Genomic DNA, 18,611 nt, shown 5'->3' on the forward strand with positions numbered 1-18,611 from the left:
ACAAAAAAGTACGCTCTACTATCTGTACCATCACAACAGATAGTTCTGGACAAAGTTTATGAATTTACTGTTTTTCTGTCTCATGCAAAATGTTGCATTTTTGGTAGTTTGTTACATGAAGCGGTCAGTTTGGAGCTTCTAGTCTTTTCAAGGCCACTTCACCTTTCTGGTATGTGAAGCTGATAAGCGAGGCCCTGCTTGTTAGCAAAAAGAGAGGTTGAGTTGCATGAAAAATCTCTGCTTAGCTAGGTACAGTATATACTTTTATGCAGGACAATGGCACAGATACATTGTGGTTGTGACTGAGAACATGTTTATGCAGGCTCAGCACTTAGTAGGCTGAGATCAATTGTGTATCAGAAGCATGTTCTGTGTCAAGAGGGCGAGAGCATGTCAGTATAGGGGTACTCTGTACTTCACTTTCCAGCTAGCCTGAAGGGACTTGGCAGATCTCCTTGGTGTCCTGCTAGCTGCTGATAGCCGATTGTAAGCTATTGTTCAGTAGAAACTGATTCAAAGCAGAAATATTAGACCTGTGAAAGCAATGTATGAGAACAATGTATGCTCAGAAACGCCTGCCTGCTGTGTTGACCCCAGTGGAGCAGGACATTCACCTGAGTCCCAGGTAATGACACTCAGGTATCATCACTGTCTCCCACGGGAGACAGTGATGGCCACTAACATAAAAGAGGTTTAGACAAATTTATGGAGGGGGTGTGTCAATGGCTGCTAGCCAAATTGGTCATTTTTCTACCTTCACTGTTAGAGGTAGAATACCTCTGAATGTCAGTTGCTGGGAAGTGTGCTTTTGCCCCATAGAAAACTGGGTTGGCCACTGTGAGAACAGGATGCTGGGCTAGATTGGCCTTTGGCCTGATCCAGCAGGATTTTCTTATCTTCAGGTTTCTCTTAAAACAAGAACAAGCTTTAGTAGCTTTAACATTCATCACAGTGCTGTGCACTTTTTTTTAAAAAAAATCACAGTTCTTGGAACAATTAGATAATTGTATTCATAAGGGTTTTGGTTGCATTGGATAGATTGCTAAGAAATCCAGGTCCCAGGCTGGTTTATGTTTCTTATTTTTTGCCCTTCATTTGTGCATGTGTGTGTTCTGTGTTAATCCATGGGAATGAGGAAGGAGGGAAGTGTCTGCCACACTTGGAAAACAGCTGCAATATATGCGTTGTGTGCGCGCATGCTCTCTCTCTCTCTCTCTCTCTCTCTCTCTCTCTCTCTCTCTCTCTCTCACACACACACACACACACACACACACACACAGAGTGCTAGTCCACTACCCTTCAGTAATAACCCTCCAAACGCTGAGACTGGATGCCATATGCACAGCAGGAGAAAGGGCCCTTGCCAGGCTGCTGGCAGCTGCTATCTAAGAAGTTTTGCTGGGAATGACTGGAATCAGTCCCTAGCGTATTAAGAAGGGTTACACTTGTCTTCCTGGCTCCTGTTCCTGCCAGTGGGAACTGAAATTTTCAGAGAAGGGGATAGGCTGCTTGTTTGTAGGGCGTGACTGGCTAATTTGCTTAATTTCATGTTAAAGGTAGTGGCCAAATGAACAGGGCTTTTGGTTTCATCTGTGCAGAGGACATTTATTGATTCTCTAGTTGTGCTTAAGTGATTGGTGGGTGCCTTAGTATGCTGTTTGTATCATTTTGCATTTGTTTTATTCTATGCATTTGGGGAAGTAGTACGTAAGCCTAGGTGTGTGTGTATAATGTGATCTTTCTGCCTGAAGTGATTTGTTTATTTTGGTTGGGTGTTTGATGCTTCTTGCTCTCAGAAATATAGTCACTTAAGAATATTTGCTCTTTGCCATGCACACACTGCATTTTATCATGCTGCTACAAATGTTTCACATAGCCTTTTTCTGATGGCTAATGCCTTCTACCCCTGTCATATCAGTTTTAGTTTTTTCCGTTTAGTGCTGAGCTTCTCAATTCCAGCTCTCTGTATTCTGACTTGGGGAGGTTCCATGTGGTATAGGACTGCAAGGTGATGACCAGCTTTTACAAGTTATGGTAGGAGGGGCTAGTGACTAGGGATGATGGGAGTTGTAGTCCAGAACATCTGAGGACACCTGGTTGGTGAAAGCTGGTGTAGAGGCAATCTCTTATGATAAATAACAAGCAGAGCCATTTTGAGCCTTTGGGAGCGAGGCAGAACTAAATAATATACCAAAGAGCACAAGACCATGTTATAAACCACTTGAAAGGAATATTCTGGCAAGGAAATTCATTTCAGTACTATAAAGTTCTCCTGAGACAGAAAGGCAGTGGCCATGACGGCAAAGGACAGACTGTTCTGCCCAGTGAGCTTCCAGCTATACCACATCTGGAAATAAGAACAATTGCCATGCATTTAAATTTGCTGATGTCCACCCCCAGGGCCTTCTAACAAAATACCATACAACAGTGTTGTAAAAATAGGGGCAGCAAGCCCAAATGCTCTCCCTGGAGGACAGAAGTCAGGCAGAAAGTGTAATGCAGGAGTCCAGCGCCTGTCTGTAGGTAATGAAATAGGTAGGGAATGCCAGATTTTGAACATGACCCCAAAGCCAAGGGTACAGCTATGGGTGAGAGGATGAGAGGGATCTATCCTCCCCCAAGCCACATGCTTCTCAGCATGTATGGAGTCCCCTTTCTTTGTGAGGAGCACTCCCTCGTCTGTATGGAGGCTCTTTGCACATCATCCTGAGAGTGTTGCATGGTGTTCTCTGTAACTTTTCCATTTCTGACTTCTTCTTTTTTTAAACCACCTGGAACCTAAGATCTAAAGGGCTGCAATCAGGAGAAGCGTAATGGTGGTAAGAGACAGATGTGTTTTAATACTGGCCTCATTGGCCATTCTCCCTCTCAGAATTAACTCTCTTCCAGCTGCTTTTCTCCCAGTAAGGAAAAAGAAATGAGTCCCCATCTGCTTAGGGGTGCAACAGTCCCATGACCACTGGGATGAGGCTTACTGATGTTGTTATATTCTTCCACACAGGGGAATAATCCTCCTCCTCAGCTGATATGGTGAAGTCTAATGATGTTATGGCTGCTGACTGACTGACTGTTCCACTTGGTTCTATTGTTTCCTTTCCCACGTTTCCTTCTGTACATTTGTAAATTGCCCAGTTCCTGCAGCTCAGGTGGTGCCACAGAAGTAAAATACACCACATTACAACTGTAGCTACCCCATTTTTGCATGAGGGGGCTGTTGACTCATTTTAAGACTGAGGAAGCGGGCAGCTTTTCACTTCAAGCAATCTGTGCCACATTTACTTCTTTTCTTCCTTGATGTCAACACACACTTTACTTTATTTATAACCCCTTAAGAGTCCTCTCTCATCATCCCATCTCTGGGAATTGTTGTTTTCGCTGCTTTTGCTTCTCCTTCACACGTCGCTTGTTTGCGTTCCCCCTCCCCACTTGCAATCCCATTCTGTTGACAGGATACTTGTTGTGATCCCCAACTGGGTTATAAATGGTTTTCTGTGTCTCTGGTCTCTCACAGGATCAGGTGACTTCGGCCCTGTCAGAGCCCAGCCAGATTCTCTTGAGAAATAATTACAGAGCCTAATGCAAATAAGCAAAGAGTCAACTGGAAATAAATGACACAGCTAAAGAAAACAAAAGTGGGATGTGGGGTGGGGTGGGGGTATATTGGGCTTTTAAAATAAACTCTATCAAAAGCAAAGGAGAGGGATTTTAAGGGAAGGATTTGGGAGGGGATTAAGGACTTCGAGAGCTAAGAAAACTTATGGGGCAGTAGAAAGAAGCTGCTAATGTTGGGGGTTCGGCCTTTTGCTGACTTAACTCACAAGATTGTTGTGAGCATAAAACTGGGAGGGGGAGAACCACCTGGAGGTCTGGGGAGGAAAGGTGGGATATAAATGCAGTTGACAGTATTAATAATGACAAGATGAAGGTCTACCAGGCTTGCATGTTGGGCACACTGCTTTATGGAAGTGAGTTGTAGGCAACTTAACAACCATCAGGAACGATGCTCAATGGCTTCTGCAACCACTGTGTCAGGAAGATTTTGGACATCACATGGCAAGACAGAGTCTCAAATATGGATGTGCTCTACGAAGCCCATGTTTCCAACATGTTCGCACTCAGGGTCATGGGTTTGAGCTCCATGTTGGGCAAATGATTCCTATATTGCAGGGAGTTGGACTAGATCAGTGTTTCCCAACCTTGGGTCGCCAGCTGTTTTTGGACTACAACTCCCATCATCCCTAGCTAGCAACACCAGTGGTCAGGAATGATGGGAATTGTAGTCCTCAAACAGCTGGAGACCCAAGGTTGGGAAACACTGGACTAGATAACCCTCATGGTCCCTTCCAGCTCTACAATTGTATAATTCCTGTCTCAACAATGTCTGCGCTATCTTGGTCATGTCTACAGAATGGAAGATGGCAGAATCCCCAAGGATGTGCTCTACAGGGAGCACCAGGCCTGTTGGCAGACCAACTCTGCATTACAAAGATGTTTGCATATGGGACATGAAAGCTGGCAGCATCAGCCCCGCCATGTGGGAATCATGTAGGAATCCCTTGCGGCACCTGGAGACAGTCAGGTCGTGTATCCACAGCAGTGACTAGTGGAGGAATAAGTGCTAGAAGGAGTGCAGACAAGAAACACCGTGGTGCATCCGCAGCAGCACAACCAGACACCATCATCTGCCCAAGCTGCAACAAAGCATTTCTGTATTGACTTTTACAGCCACAGCAGGCACTGTAACTCTCCAATGGTTTGGAACGCCCTTAAGGTGCGTTCCCCCACTGTCTCCCAAGATGCCAGCAAATATTATTATAATGTGTGAAGGAGATTTGCAGCATGCAACACACCTACTGATATCTAATCCACAATAGCATGTTGTGGTTTTTTGGCAGGGGGGAATGATTATTTGGGTTTTAACTGTTGGGTTTGCAGAGACCCCCACTGAGTTGTGACCCATCTGCTTTTTCCTTTGCTGCTTTAATAGCCTGCTCTCCTGTTATATCCTAATCTTGGTTTGACAGACATGGAGAGGATGGGAGCAGTGTGTCTTACAAGTCTTGGCAGTGAAGCATGAAATAACTTCCCTTTTATTGGAAATTATAATGTGGAGACTATCAAACCCATTCCAGATGTGTGGCGAAGAGGGGCTGTTTACTGTGAGGAGACTACACAACTGGGAGTTTAGGGAGAGGGGCCCACATACAGGCACGTTAGTGAGGGGGGAAATTCCAATGGATTGGAGGTTGGGGCGGGGAGCAGAATGGCCCATTCTTGCTTGCTGCCCTAGTCTGAACAATCGTGTTCAGTAAAAACACAACCTATGCAGGAAGGCAGCCAAACCAAGAAGCAGGAGCAGCTGTTGCAGTTGTAGGCTCTGCCTTGGCATCTATGGAGACCAGTACAGGAGGGCTGTGTTCCAGCCAATCTATGGAATGACATCTCCATTTCTTCTTCCGCTCAGTTGCAAGTCCCATTTGACTGTGGGAAAGCAAGTGGTCACCACTACAGATGGCGTTCGCAGTTTCAGCTCCGCAAATGGCTTCCGTTCTGAGCCCACTATCTGCATGCCTTCACATTACGATGGGGATTACAGCCAGGGCGAAACACCCAAAGTGTTTGTTTTATTGTTTACAGCTGCAGCTAAGCAGAGAAGGGTCTAGTATCTGGCATGCTTTATAGGAACTCCCTCTCTGTGTAAAGCAGGGATTTTAGCTAGCGCATGGCCTTCGGTTGAAGCGGCTATAGAATTCAGCCCCAGCAGAAGTTGCTGGCCCATAAACTTTAATGGCTAAATAAATGGCCAGCCTCAAATTTAGACATCTGAGAGTGGAGGCTCTCAGATATTAAACCCATGAGGATGCATGCACAGGTGTATTTGTTGACAGACATTTTGATCAAACGCATGGGCGGTGTGTGGAAATGAGTGGTGGGCTGTAGTAAGAATGGTAAAGTACTCTTTGCAGGGTGCCAGGCATTATAATCGTTAGGGCCAGTGTGGTTTACTAGTAGACAGAATGTTCAGCCTGGACCCAGATATTGGGCTATTTAAACTTGAGTTTAATCATATACTAGTCATGGACTAGTGAAAGAGGATTATATTGAAGAGGTTTTCAAGTGTTGGATGTGCTAAGGACTGTAATGCTTCCTATCTACTACAAGCATCGTAGAAATATTTGCTAATCATCATCTAATCTCTTTTAAATCCATTTGTGTCAAAAAATAGCCTCTTCCTTTCTCTGGAGTAAATGATCAATGTCCCTGCTTTCCGATATATGTGGCATTTTCCCTTCTCATGGCATCATGTCACCTTACAAGTGCCCATTGAATGGTTGTTGAAAGGCTTCTTGATAATGAACCATTTCAAACCACACTGTGAGTCACCTTGGGTCATTTATGCATTTTATCTCCCTTGTTCCTCCCCCAAATGCCCAGAGGTTCCCTTTTGGCCTTACATTTTTTACCAGTGGGGTGCAAATCACTCCTGAAATGTTGCTTGTGAATGATGAGCCACCTTGGTCATTAACTCTTCATACTCTGGGCAAACATCCTCTGGAGGTTGGCTTTAGATTTGATTAGTTGCTGCTTTGCCTTTGCTGAAATTTCTTGCAGACTGGACAAGGAGGTGTGCAGAATTACTAAGAGCTGAGCCAAGATGATGAGGGAGAAATTAACTCATCCACAAATGATTCTGGAATGTGGGGAATATAGTCAGGTCAGGATTTATTGGTGGTTTTAAAAAAAATAAATTCCTGGCCATCCAGCATATAATTGTTCAGCAGCGTCTCCCACACGCTATTCCCATTCCCTCCCTTTCTCTGCTGCTCTGATTTATATTTCTGCTTTGTTCAGAAGCCTTGCAGTAAAAGGGCATTTTTAAAATTTTCTGCTGAGAAATATTAGTCTTAGAAGATGGATAGAGATAGCAAAGAACAGCTACTTACTAAATTAGAGAAAGCAGCTGTGTATGCAAAACAGGTGTGCCCTAGCAAATGCAGACTAATGAGCAGTATTTTGTTGTGTCTGGGAAATCCAATGGACACAGAAAATTTGGCAGCGTGAACAAGCAATGCCTAATATCATAGGTAACATTCTAACGCTATTTCATGCACAGATCCTGCCCGTCAGTGCTAATTTGACCTGTCAGAGGTATTCATGTATCTGGTTTTGCTTCATGTGAAGTTAGAAATATAGGCTGCTGCTACTTCTTATAGCTTCAGCCTAGCTAGAACTATGAAGGAACAGCGGGTGGAAGTCTCGGGAGCAAATTGGAATGCGGAATCACCAAGGATCCTTTCTGTATTGACATGTATGTTAACACCTGGGGAATGATTCAAAATCACGACCACCTGACGCCACCCTTGGATTGGGGAGTTTTGCTATCCTTACAGGTGAAAGACAGACTCCTGCATGTGTGCCAGGCAGCCAATCTCTCTGGAGATTTACCTTCCCAAGGTTCATATTTTATCATGTTGTACAGCGGAACAAATCAGTTACAGGAATGACACAGACCATCTGACCTGCTGGGTCCCCCTCCTGTCTCTGGAAGACCATGTGGCTTTCCGAACCTTCCTCCCCCACACACTGGCCTCTTTCCGCTTGAGGGTGTGTCTATTCCTAACTTTAAAAAAACCCACCCCAAATAATTTATTCCACTATTACAACAGGCAAAAACATGAGGGAGTGCTAATGCAGTGAGGTCACTATTGTTTTGTTATAGGTCAGGTTTAGAAAATGCAGCGCTTAAACCACTAGCAATGAACCCAGGGAACAATTAATAATTTGGGCTGAATTCTCATTCAAGGTTTTTTTTTTTTTAACCTCTCCAGTTTGGTTCTAGTACACACAAATTTTCCTTTAATTGGTTTTTTAAGATAGCATATTTAACAAGGAGAGAAAAAAATCAGTGAGGAAAAAGAAACAAAAAACATAATCTGCTTACATAAAAAATATAATAACTGCCCATACATTCATCTTAATTTAAACATGTAAATCAATATATGCCATCCAATGTCCAAATAGGTTTCCACATGAAGTTGAGATGAGATGCAGCTTTACTTCAATCACATGGATGCCTAGAGAGTGCCTAACCACTCTGTTTGAGACAAATTTGCTGGGATTGCTGTTGGCTGTGGAATTTTATTCCATCTCATTGTCTTTTTTATGTTCTGAGACACTTCAACCTCAAGCTCCATCTTGATTTCTGTTTGCCTGTTTATACTTTCAGCTGAAGTTGTTGCTTGTTGGTGACAATTGTAGCTTGTTGCTTGTGGAGGCAGCTCTGAGGTCACAGCCTGAGACAGCAGATTTTTTCCACGAAATTTCATGTCCTGGCCCTGCATTAAACAGCAACTACATATGAAACCACAGTAGTAAACAGTGTGATCCTATGCATGCATATACTCGGAAGTAAGTCACGCTTTGTTCAATGGGATTTGCTCCTGAGTGTAAATTGGCAGCCTAATTTGGCAACTGCATTATTTCACTTTGTACTACATTTGCAAGGACTTTACCTTTGCTATTTTAACTACTATTTTTCCATCAAGAGAGTCCATTTTTGTAAGCTCAACAGATGAACTTTGCTTGGCCAAATCTTGCCCGCGTTGTTGGTGCTATGCTTAGGCAGACTGAGGTTGTCGCTTCTGACAATTGTTGTTGGGTGTAATGAAAGGAAAGCAGTTTGTTAGTTAACTTTCACTGTGGTTTATTTGTTGCTAGTCATGAAAGGTGCTTGTGATATGTCTTGACCTGGATGAGTGGGTGGGATTCATTTGCTGCTCTGCAATAGGCAACAAAATGACTTGGTCTAGTTTTGACCCTCCCTGCACATATCCCAGGTGAATGAAGAAGGAAGTGGTGATTGCAAGTCTTTGTGCGCCCACCCACAACTTCACTGGATGGGTGTGGATGCACCCTTTCATCGCTGGGACTGCCTTTGTCTCTTTTCATCTGTTTTCAAATTGATTCTGCATCTATCTACAATGAGCTTTAATTTTTGGAATGAAACCAGTTTCTTGAGAAGTGTTTTTCAGGGCCAAAAAATGTGCAGTTGTTCCAGAATGTGTGTGGATTTTGTAGAAAAAGCAAGCACTCAGGCTCCATTGATTCCAGAATAAAATGTCATGTGTACACAACCTGTATGTCTGTGATTTTAAGTTCTGCAAGTTCCCTAAACTGCCAGTATCAAAATATGTGTTTCCCAGAAACTCAATAAGTTCCCAGAAACTTATGGCATTGAGATAGCAAAAATCCTAGCATATAGGAGCTGCAGAAACAGTGTTCTATAAGCCAGTGTTTCCCAACCGGTGTTCCGCGGCACACTACTGTGCCGTCAGACATTGGCTGGTGTGCCGTGGGAGGGAGGCGGGCGAGTCGGGCGGTGAGAGGCGGCGGCGGCGAGGATCCGCGTCGAGCCGTGGGCGGCTCCGCGGTGGTGGTGCCGAGCGGCGGGGCAGCGCGTGCAAAAGGGAGGAGCGCGAGACAGCGGAGGAGGAGGAGGCCGGCATGTCCGGGCAGCAGCAGCAACAACAGCAGCAGCAACTCCCGGCGACGGCTCCTCAAGCCCCGCCGCCGCCCCCTCCTCCGCCCGCTATCGCCGCCACCACCACAACAGCCGCCGCCTCAGTTGCCGCCGTCCCTCAGTCCCTCGCTCTGCTGCCTCCTCCCACCCCCAAAGCTTGGAGGTTCCCCGGCAAGGGGGAGGGAAAAAACTTTCACTTTCGTGCGTCCCTCCCGGCGTGACGCTGCGCGCTGACGTCACGGGGCGGGGCTTTAATGGTGGTGTGCCGTGAGATTTTTTTTCAGTAAACAGGTGTGCCGTTGCCCAAAAAAGTTTGGGAAACACTGCTATAAGCAATTGTTTAAGCATGTTATTTAAACTGGGCAATTGGTCTCTACATTTCCTCTTTCCACAAGACCCCAAGTAGTAGTAGTAGTAGTAGTAATAATAATAATAATAATAATACATTTATTGCCATTGTACAACCTGTGCACAATGAAATTAAACAAGCCTCCCACCCCAAACACTCAGTCTCGTTGCACTCTGTGTGCTTATTGAACCACACACCACCTCACAAGTCAATTTTGCTGTGTTATTTTCTGTTCAACAGCATAACAGCCCATGGATAGAAACTATTCTTTAGTCTGTTGGTATGGCTGACCATACTTCTATATCTTCTCCCCGAGGGTAGAAGATTAAAGTGGTGATGGGGTGTGAGTCATCCCCAAGAATCTTTCTCGCTCTCCTAAGGCAACAATCCCTTGCGATGTCATCCATCGGACTCAAGGGACAGCCAATGATATCATGTGCTGTATTTACCACTCTCTGCAGAAACTTTCTGTCCGTGACTGTCAAGCCAGCATACCACTCTGTAATACAATATGAAAGGACACTTTCTATTGTGGACCGGTAAAAGGAGTTCATCAATTGCTGTTTAACATTATTCTTTCGCAAGACCCTTAGGAAATGGGGTCTCTGATGGGCCTTTCTGACCACCTGAGTTGTGTTGATTTTCCAAGTGAGGTCCTCACTAAGGTGAACTCCCAGGAATTTAAAGGAGGAGACTGTCTCCACATAGCCCCCCCCATATACAATGGGGCAAGTTCCCCTCTCTTCCTCCAGAAGTCCAACACCATCTTCTTTGTCTTACTAATAGTTAAATGCAAGTTATTCTCTGAGACCATGTAGATACTTTTTGAACCTCTCCCCTGTATGCTGTTTCATCTCCGCCTGCAATTAGGCCCATTATGGTAATATCATCTGCAAACGTAATAATTACTGTGGATGGATCAGATACAATGAGTACAGGTAGGGACTTAGCACACATCCCTGTGGGGTGCTAGTGCTAAGCTTCAGGGAGGTAGATCTAACAGTCCCAATTCTCACTGTGTCCGATCCCTCAAAAAGTCTTTAATCCAGTCACTAATGGTAGAAGGAAGGTCTACCACTTTGATAAACTGATGTTTATCAAAGTCCGGTGGGAAGCTTGACCTAAGATGTTGAAGAACCAATTTCTCAAAGCATTCCATCACTACAGATGTCAATGCAATAGTTCTGTAGTCATTTAGGCAGTTAGTTGCTGTTTTCTTGGAGACTAGAACAATGGTAGCTGCTTTCAAGCATGATGGAACACAAGCCATTTGCAGAGAGATGTTAAAAATCCTTTTCAGAACCCCTGCTAGTTGATCGGCACACTTTTTTTACTACAATCCCCAGCACCCCATCTCTTCCCCTTCTATTCCCCCATTGCATGGCTTTCCTACCTTTCCCCCACAGTGTTTCTTGCACTGAGACCTCAAATCCACCCCAGCTTTCAGCAGCCGCTGATAAAAACTCCATTCTGCAACTGTCAGGGAGTTATCTCTGTCACACTGATGGACTGTTTTATAAGGCATTTATCTTTTAGCCTTTTATCAGCAGTAAAGAGACCTCCTGTCTTCACTCCCAGCTAATGACAGCCTCCTTCAGCATTCTGGATGGAGCATCCGGTGTTCCTAGCTGCAGAAATTGCTTGGTGACCTGGGACTCCACGTCCGGGTATAAAAAAAGAAATGGCCCTCACAGACTGATGAGATTAATTTCCAATAGTCCAGAGGATTCATACGCAGACCACTAGTGCCTCGGTGCCACAAAAAGCTTGGTCACTGTGCCAAAAGGTTGCCTTTGCCTTAAGAGCTCCCCTGCCCCAAGCCAAATTACATTGCTGTGATTCAGGGTAAGGCAGCAATTTGAGCTGAGGTTCAAATCTCTTTCTCCTGCATCCAATTTCATGGACCTCTCTTTTTAAATAAGGAAAACAAAGCAATTCAACTCTAGAAGAACCCAGTGTAGGTCAACAGCAGAAACTATGCTGGTAATGAGAGAGGGATTTGGATATATCTTTGCTCAAAACCCCTTTTCATTGGCTCATGGTTTGGGGAGTTCATGGAACTGAAATGGACATCTAGTTATGGCATTTGGTGCAACTAATGTGCTGGTCATTTGCTGCAATCTTAAGCATGTTTACTCAGGTGTAAGTCCCATTTAATAGGAGGCACTGCTGATCTTCCACCCTATTTTCAAAGTATATTTTTATCGCTCCTCCCTCCTTGTTCCTGATATAGATATTCACTCACCCTTTCTTCCCTGTTGGGGTGGGAAGGGGCGGGCAGGTGCCATTTTGTGGTTTGCCTCAGGTGCCAAAATGTTTTGAGCTGGCCCTGGTGAGGGTGGTAGACTTTGAGGTGAACAGAATAGCCTGTTAATTCCCTCCCCTGTGTGATACTGAGCTGGGTGCTTGTAATGAACCTGTAAGGATGGAAGCCCATTCTGCTACTTAGTAATAGCTGGTTGGGTTAACACTTTTTAGGTGATGCATCACATCAATGTGTTCAATCTGCTCACTAGTTTGATTTTCCATTTTCCTTTTAGAGCAGTTTGATGTAGTTATATATTTTTTGTATATGTTTAAAATCAAAAAATGCTAATATAACAAAATGATAGGGCATTGCTGCAAAAGGAAGGGGTCATTTTGCGATGTTTTTATCGGGCTGTTTTTTTTTTTAAAAAAAGTGTCACGTGAGCTTTAGGCATTTTTCAACCTCAGGAAGTTTTTTAAAAACTAATTTTGAGATGATTTTAAGGTTTCGTTTTATTTAACAAAATTTATATGCCACTTCAGTGTAGAGAAAATACCTATGTGGTTTGCGAAGAATATAAAATATACAATGCAAATCAGTTTTTTAAAAAAGTTTTCTATAAGGAATCAAAATAAACAAAAATACTGTGTTTTCTAACTGCAGTATTATCCAAATCCTACAGAAATCCTTGCAGAAATGCAGAACACAGTGGATAAAATAAAGCAAAAATCAGCCATGATTAAGCTACATTGAAAGCAACAGGATTTGTATGTTACACAAAAACACAAGCACCAAGAGGGCATTGAGTGCACTTTAAAATGTCATGTGTTTACAACCTTAATCCTTAACTATCTTTTGCTGAATTTGCACCTCATGCTTAAGTAATGGCTTGCTCAAGTGAAGTAGGCACACAGAGTACATGTTCAGTTAACATGGACCCTCATCTTTCAGTTTCCTTTGCCTCACCTTCAGTTTTCCTTTATCATTTATTCCATGCCTTTTAGATCTTTTGGCCACTAACCGCTCAGTCCTGTTCCTTGGGCACCGAGGAATTTTAGATTTCCGCTCCTTGTACCTCGATGAATACCGTGACCGCCTGTTCATTGGAGGAAAGGACACACTTTATTCTCTTCGGCTGGATCAAACCAACATGGATGCTAAGGAGGTAATGTTCTCGATATATAATGCAAATTTAATGTTTACTACCATCATGCATGTTGAATCAGAATTTATAGGGCACTTTTCCAAAGCACTCAAAGTGGTTTATGTACGTATATCTTTACAATACAGTGGTACCTTGGTTTAAGAACAGCTTAGTTTATGAACAACTTGGATTAAGAACGCTGCAAACCTGGAAGTAGGGTTTGTGAACTTTTCCTTGGAAGCAGAACATGTTCCGCTTCCTGCTGAGTGTGTTCCATTTGTAAATTGAGTCCCCTGCTGCTATTGGAAAACACGTCTTAGTTTAAGAACACTTTGGTTTAAGAACGGACCTCTGGAATGGATTAAGTTCGTAAACCAAGGTACTACTATACTGAAGGTATCTGAGCATTCTTATCCCCATGGGATGAGAGCTGCCATACCTTATCTGAAGCTTCGTGAGGAAGTTCAGGGGGTAGTGGAAGGCCACCAGCTCATGCGCTTTACTACTTTACGTATGTTAGGTGCATGTTTGTTATACACAAGATAGGAGGGTCTTCTTAGTAGGGGATACTAGTACTCCAAGGACCTGAATGATGGGAAGCAAGCCTTGGGAAGTAAGTAAGTGAATCGATTCAAATAGGGATTATGCTCTTTGAATAAGTTTGGGATAGTTTATGAAAGGTGGTATACAAATGTAATTCATCATCATTATCATTCACAGGCTTTAGTCAAGACAAGTGAGCAAAGCCCACCCTTTGGGAGGAATTCAGCATAGCTGCTTGGCTGATGGAACAATCTGCCCTCTCCTCTTCCAGTGTGCTGCTCTGTGGGTTCTCCTGCCAATTGGAGGGGGGGAGCAGGAGACCCCCAGAAGTCCTTGCGTAGGCTTCTGCTGGTGGGACTGGTTAGTTGACTCCGCCCATTGATATTGGCTGGCTGTTGCTGGCACTACCTGCGATAGTTCAATTGGTAGAGCATATGAGACTCTTAATCGTAGGTCATGGGTTCAAGCCCCATGTTGGGTGAAAGACCCCTGCCTTGCAGGGGGTTGGACCCTCATGGTCCCTCCCTCCCATCTCTACAATTCTATGATTTTACCTCTGATTTGGCTGCGCTGTATACAATCCAGAAATGGAATAACTGACAGCAATCAAGTACTGACTAACTGGTTTGGCTGTGTGTTCTTGTAGTCCCATAACACTGCCCACCTGCCTAAGCCTCTGTTTATAATCTTTAGTTGTACATTTCCACAACTAAACTGGAGTCAGTTTAAACACCACAGAAGTCTCACATTGTATATTCCCTGCAGTTGCGCTGGTGGAGTAAATTCTGCATGCATATGCAGAGGTGCAGTTAAATGGCTTTAAAATGTTCTTTCCATCAAGTGGAGCGCCTTCGTGGGTAATCACTTTCCAATGGCCTCTGTAAGGATACTTAAAGCATCCCTCAGAGGAGCCGTTTTTCCATAGAAGCTGAAACTTGAGATGAACAGAAGGCATTCAGTAAAGCCCAGGCCTTAAGCAGACTTATTGCCCAGGGCAGAGAACTTCATTAAATAGAAGCCAGAAACGTGACACCAGCCAAAGTTTGGGGGTGGATGGGAGCCTGTGTAAGGAATGTTCCAGTCCAAAAGAGATCATATTGCAATTATATGTAATTGGAAGTGTGAGAAGTCTAGACATATGATCAGGTTATGAGCAATTAATATAAGTCTGCAGAAGGATCCGACTGTCATATATGGTAAATTAACTGCTGAGTCAAAACCCAGCAAAACTGTGACAGGAAATGAGATACTTGACAGGATGGATGTCTCTCGTACCTTTTCATGTGTGCAAATTGCTATATAGGAGTCATTCTATTCCCCCTTCCAATAATTCTGTGAAGCAAGTCACTTTAATACCTTCATTTTACAGGTTCAGAACTAGGGCTGGAAGCGTTGCGTTGTAAATTTAAGCAGGGAAAACAGGTAGAAAAAAACAGGACTTGACGTCACCAACTGGTGGCAGATAAAGTTTTCAATTTTTGTACAACTGAAAGGCGTGCAGCCACTTATTTTTAAAAAATCAGTACTTTGCGAGGGTGGGTGGGTTTTGTCATTATTATCTCCCTCAAATAACACTTTTCAGTGGCTACTAGCCATGATGGCTCTGTACTGTCTCCATTGTCAATGGCCACATGCTGCTGAGGAACACAAGTTGGAAGAGTGCTGTTGTACTCCTGTCCGGTTTGTGGGGTTCCTAGGGGCATTTGGGTTGGTTGCTGTGAGAACACGAAGCAGAACTAGATGGGCCTTTGGGATGACCCCAAAGGAACCTTTTAATGCTCTTATATTCAAAAGCAGGCCCCAAACATCATTGGCACTACTATCACCAGTGCCAAAATATACAAAACATAGTCCCCCCCCTTTTTTTTGGTCATTAAAGTATCTTTCCACTAACCACATGTTACATCCAGTACTTGTTCTGAGAGTAACTCACGCAAGCTCCAAACAGTTATTTCCCTTTTTGTACTGCCATCTTATCTTGGGTGGCTTGAGCTGAAGCACTGAAATGGCAGACCCCAGGATTTTGTAGCTGAGTGTTGCTGATTGTATGTGCAGATAGCATGCCTGCTTCCTCCCATCTTTAATTTTGGAAAACAAAGATTGGCATTTGGCGTTCTAGAGCAGCTACAGGCTATGTTGCCCTATTGCTTAATGATTTTCCTCCTTCTCAACTTTTTCCAGTAAGGTAGCATCAAGGAAGTTGCTACTGGAAGGTGTATATAATTGATTCTCATTTCCTTCTCTTCCCAAGGTCAGGGAGGAACTGATTCACACACACACACTTAGTTCTTTAGGAAGTTGTGGCGTTTGACATTAGAAAACATGATACATGTTTATTCTACCATTTAATAAAAAAAAAAAAACCAGCTGCTTTATTACTTCAACACCCATTGAGCTAAATGGCTCTAGAAAACTTTCACACGGCCTGACTGATTTTTATCATGATATTGATTAAGCCACACCATTGCTCCCTGCCACCCTCTGGCTCTCTTCCCTCCCCCTCCTTAGCACAATCTTTTTCACTACATTATGTACCAAGACTGATAGGTTCGGGTGAAATGCCACATGAAAGAAGATGGTGTAATATGGCAGAACTTCGCGTTGAGCCTATCTGTGAAGGCCCTTTTATGAACATTTGGTTTTCACAAAGCATTCTGTCTTCTTGGCACCACTCAGGGGTAACTAAAGAATACTGTGCCCGTCATGTCTAACTATTGGCCATGGAGGATGGAGCTGATGTTATGATCCAACAACATCTAAAGGTCACTGGCTACCCTTACATTACTGCCACAGCAGGGCTATATGTACTGTAGCAAGAGCACTCTCCAATCTACTTAATGCATTGTCAAGAATGAGGATCCATCTCCCCAAATAAAACAGAATTGCATTACTTTTGATATGCCAAGTGTATATGCAGTATTAAAAAAATAATATTACTGTAATGTAAATAGAAATACAATGCATTTCATCGTAGTGGGGAAGACTGTATCTGCATGACTTCAGTCTGCTGTCCATATGCTAACTGTTGATGGACAACTTCAAAGGTCCTGTTGCCCCTACTTACAGTTATTTGCCTTGGAACTGGGCTTGGACTAGACAGTCCTTCAAATAGAGGACTTACTCAAACAGAGGACTGTCCTAAGGAGGAGAGTTTGACTTTTGTTTGAGTGCCTAAATAGAGTTAACTTTTTATAAATATTTTTTAAAAGAATACTGAGCATTATAGTTTTTAAATATGGCAGCTGGAAGACAACACTTTGGTTCTTTTCTTAGATGTTTTGTAGACTTTTGTTTCATTAATCCTCCTGCTCTGTGATACCCCACCCACTCCAGTCTCTAGTTGGTAAAACATGTAGGGGCAGGCCCATGAAACGTTCCATGGGATAAGAGTGCATTTATTATAATAAATCACACAGTTTGGCTTCTTGATGCCATTTTGGAAAGGAGATTTTAAGTACCACTGTGTTCAGCTGACATCTTCGCCAGCTGCAAGTTTTAGCTTTTACTTAGAAAGAGCAAGAAGATCAAACTTTTGTTTGTGTGTCGCTGTGTCCTTGAGGGTGTGAGACCACACAAAAGGGAAATGGAAGGTCAAAGGAGACCCTTCTCCTCTACATCTTACGGAAAATGAATGTCTCTCCAGAATTCTCTGCCAGCACATTAGTCTGTAAAACAAACTTTATAAATCAGTCCATGGCTTGCATAAACAGTTGCTAGGCTTATGGTTAAAGAGCCAAGTTGTAAGGCCAGGTTAGGGTTAACCAGATGTCCTTTATTTGAAAAGATCTCTCTAAATTCTCTCCTAATTCATGAAACTGCAACTCTTTGTAGGATAATGGATGCCTTTTGCTTGAGATAAAAATGACTCCAGAGGCTCCTTTATTTTTGAAATATTAATCTGGCATCTTATATTCTTTATTACCATATTAAATGGAGTGAAGCATCTATTACAGACAAAAGAATAAGATTTAGCTTCCTTCTCTAAGGAAGCACTTTATTTTGTTTCTTCCTTTTATGTTTTCTTCCAGTTACTATCTTGGGTGATTTTAACATTTCGCCCCTTCTCTTGTTAGGACATTTTCTTTTCATGAGTATGAACCAATAAATATGGATTTCTTGTCTTCTCATGTTGCTCTTCTCTAAGCCCCCATTCTGTCTTGTTTCTGTCCTGATTCTGCAGCTTTTCATTTCCCCCCAACTTTTTATATCATTCCTTCAAACGTGTTACTCTGTTCTACATTCTTGTAGGTCTTCCCTTCCTCCACCTTTCTTCATATACCATCTTTACTCCTATCCTTGTGCTTCTGAGCATACATAGCCATGGCATGCCGTAAATAATATCGTGGAGATAATTTAATAATAATAATAATAATACCACCATATGATCTTAAGGCACTTTCGAATGACGTTCATCCTGATTGGTTTGTAGGGAGATTAGGCAACAATGGCTGTTTAAGGAGCATTCATTCTGATTTGCTTGCCAGGGAAGTTAGATGAAGTGGAGTCAAAGCAAGCATTATCCCACATTTTCCAATGCATTTCTCTGCTGTTTCCCTTATCACAAAAGTTCTGATATTGGGGGGGGGGGGGAGGGAGGTTTGTTGCAAGATGCCTTTTTCCAACTGTGCAACTTGCATTTGCCAGTATGTGATTGAATCTCACCTGAAAATAGCCACGGTCTGGAAGTGAACATTCATTTTAGGTTTTTGTTTGTTTGCTCTGTCTCCTGCAAAGGAAGCTTATTTTAACTGCTTGATACTGGGGGGAGTATTTGTTGAGTACAACAGAGGTGAAAATGAGCACTGCA

General features: G+C 43.2%; 1 protein-coding gene across 2 annotated transcripts in view; it reads left to right on the forward strand.

Moving 5' to 3' along the window:
• SEMA3G (semaphorin 3G) overlaps positions 1 to 18,611 on the forward strand; it is a 76,187-nt gene that overhangs the window by 17,742 nt on the left and 39,834 nt on the right. The window contains exon 2 of one of the 2 annotated variants that reach the window (XM_081900280.1): positions 13,122 to 13,282. In XM_081900280.1, coding sequence (XP_081756406.1) covers positions 13,122 to 13,282 — 161 coding nt within the window. Of the gene's footprint in view, positions 1 to 13,121; positions 13,283 to 18,611 lie in introns of those variants that run through there. The other variant, XM_081900281.1, reaches the window with a different exon arrangement.

This window comes from Podarcis melisellensis, assembly GCF_964234715.1.
Source record: "Podarcis melisellensis genome assembly, chromosome: 2".
Taxonomy (NCBI): Eukaryota; Metazoa; Chordata; class Lepidosauria; order Squamata; family Lacertidae; genus Podarcis; species Podarcis melisellensis.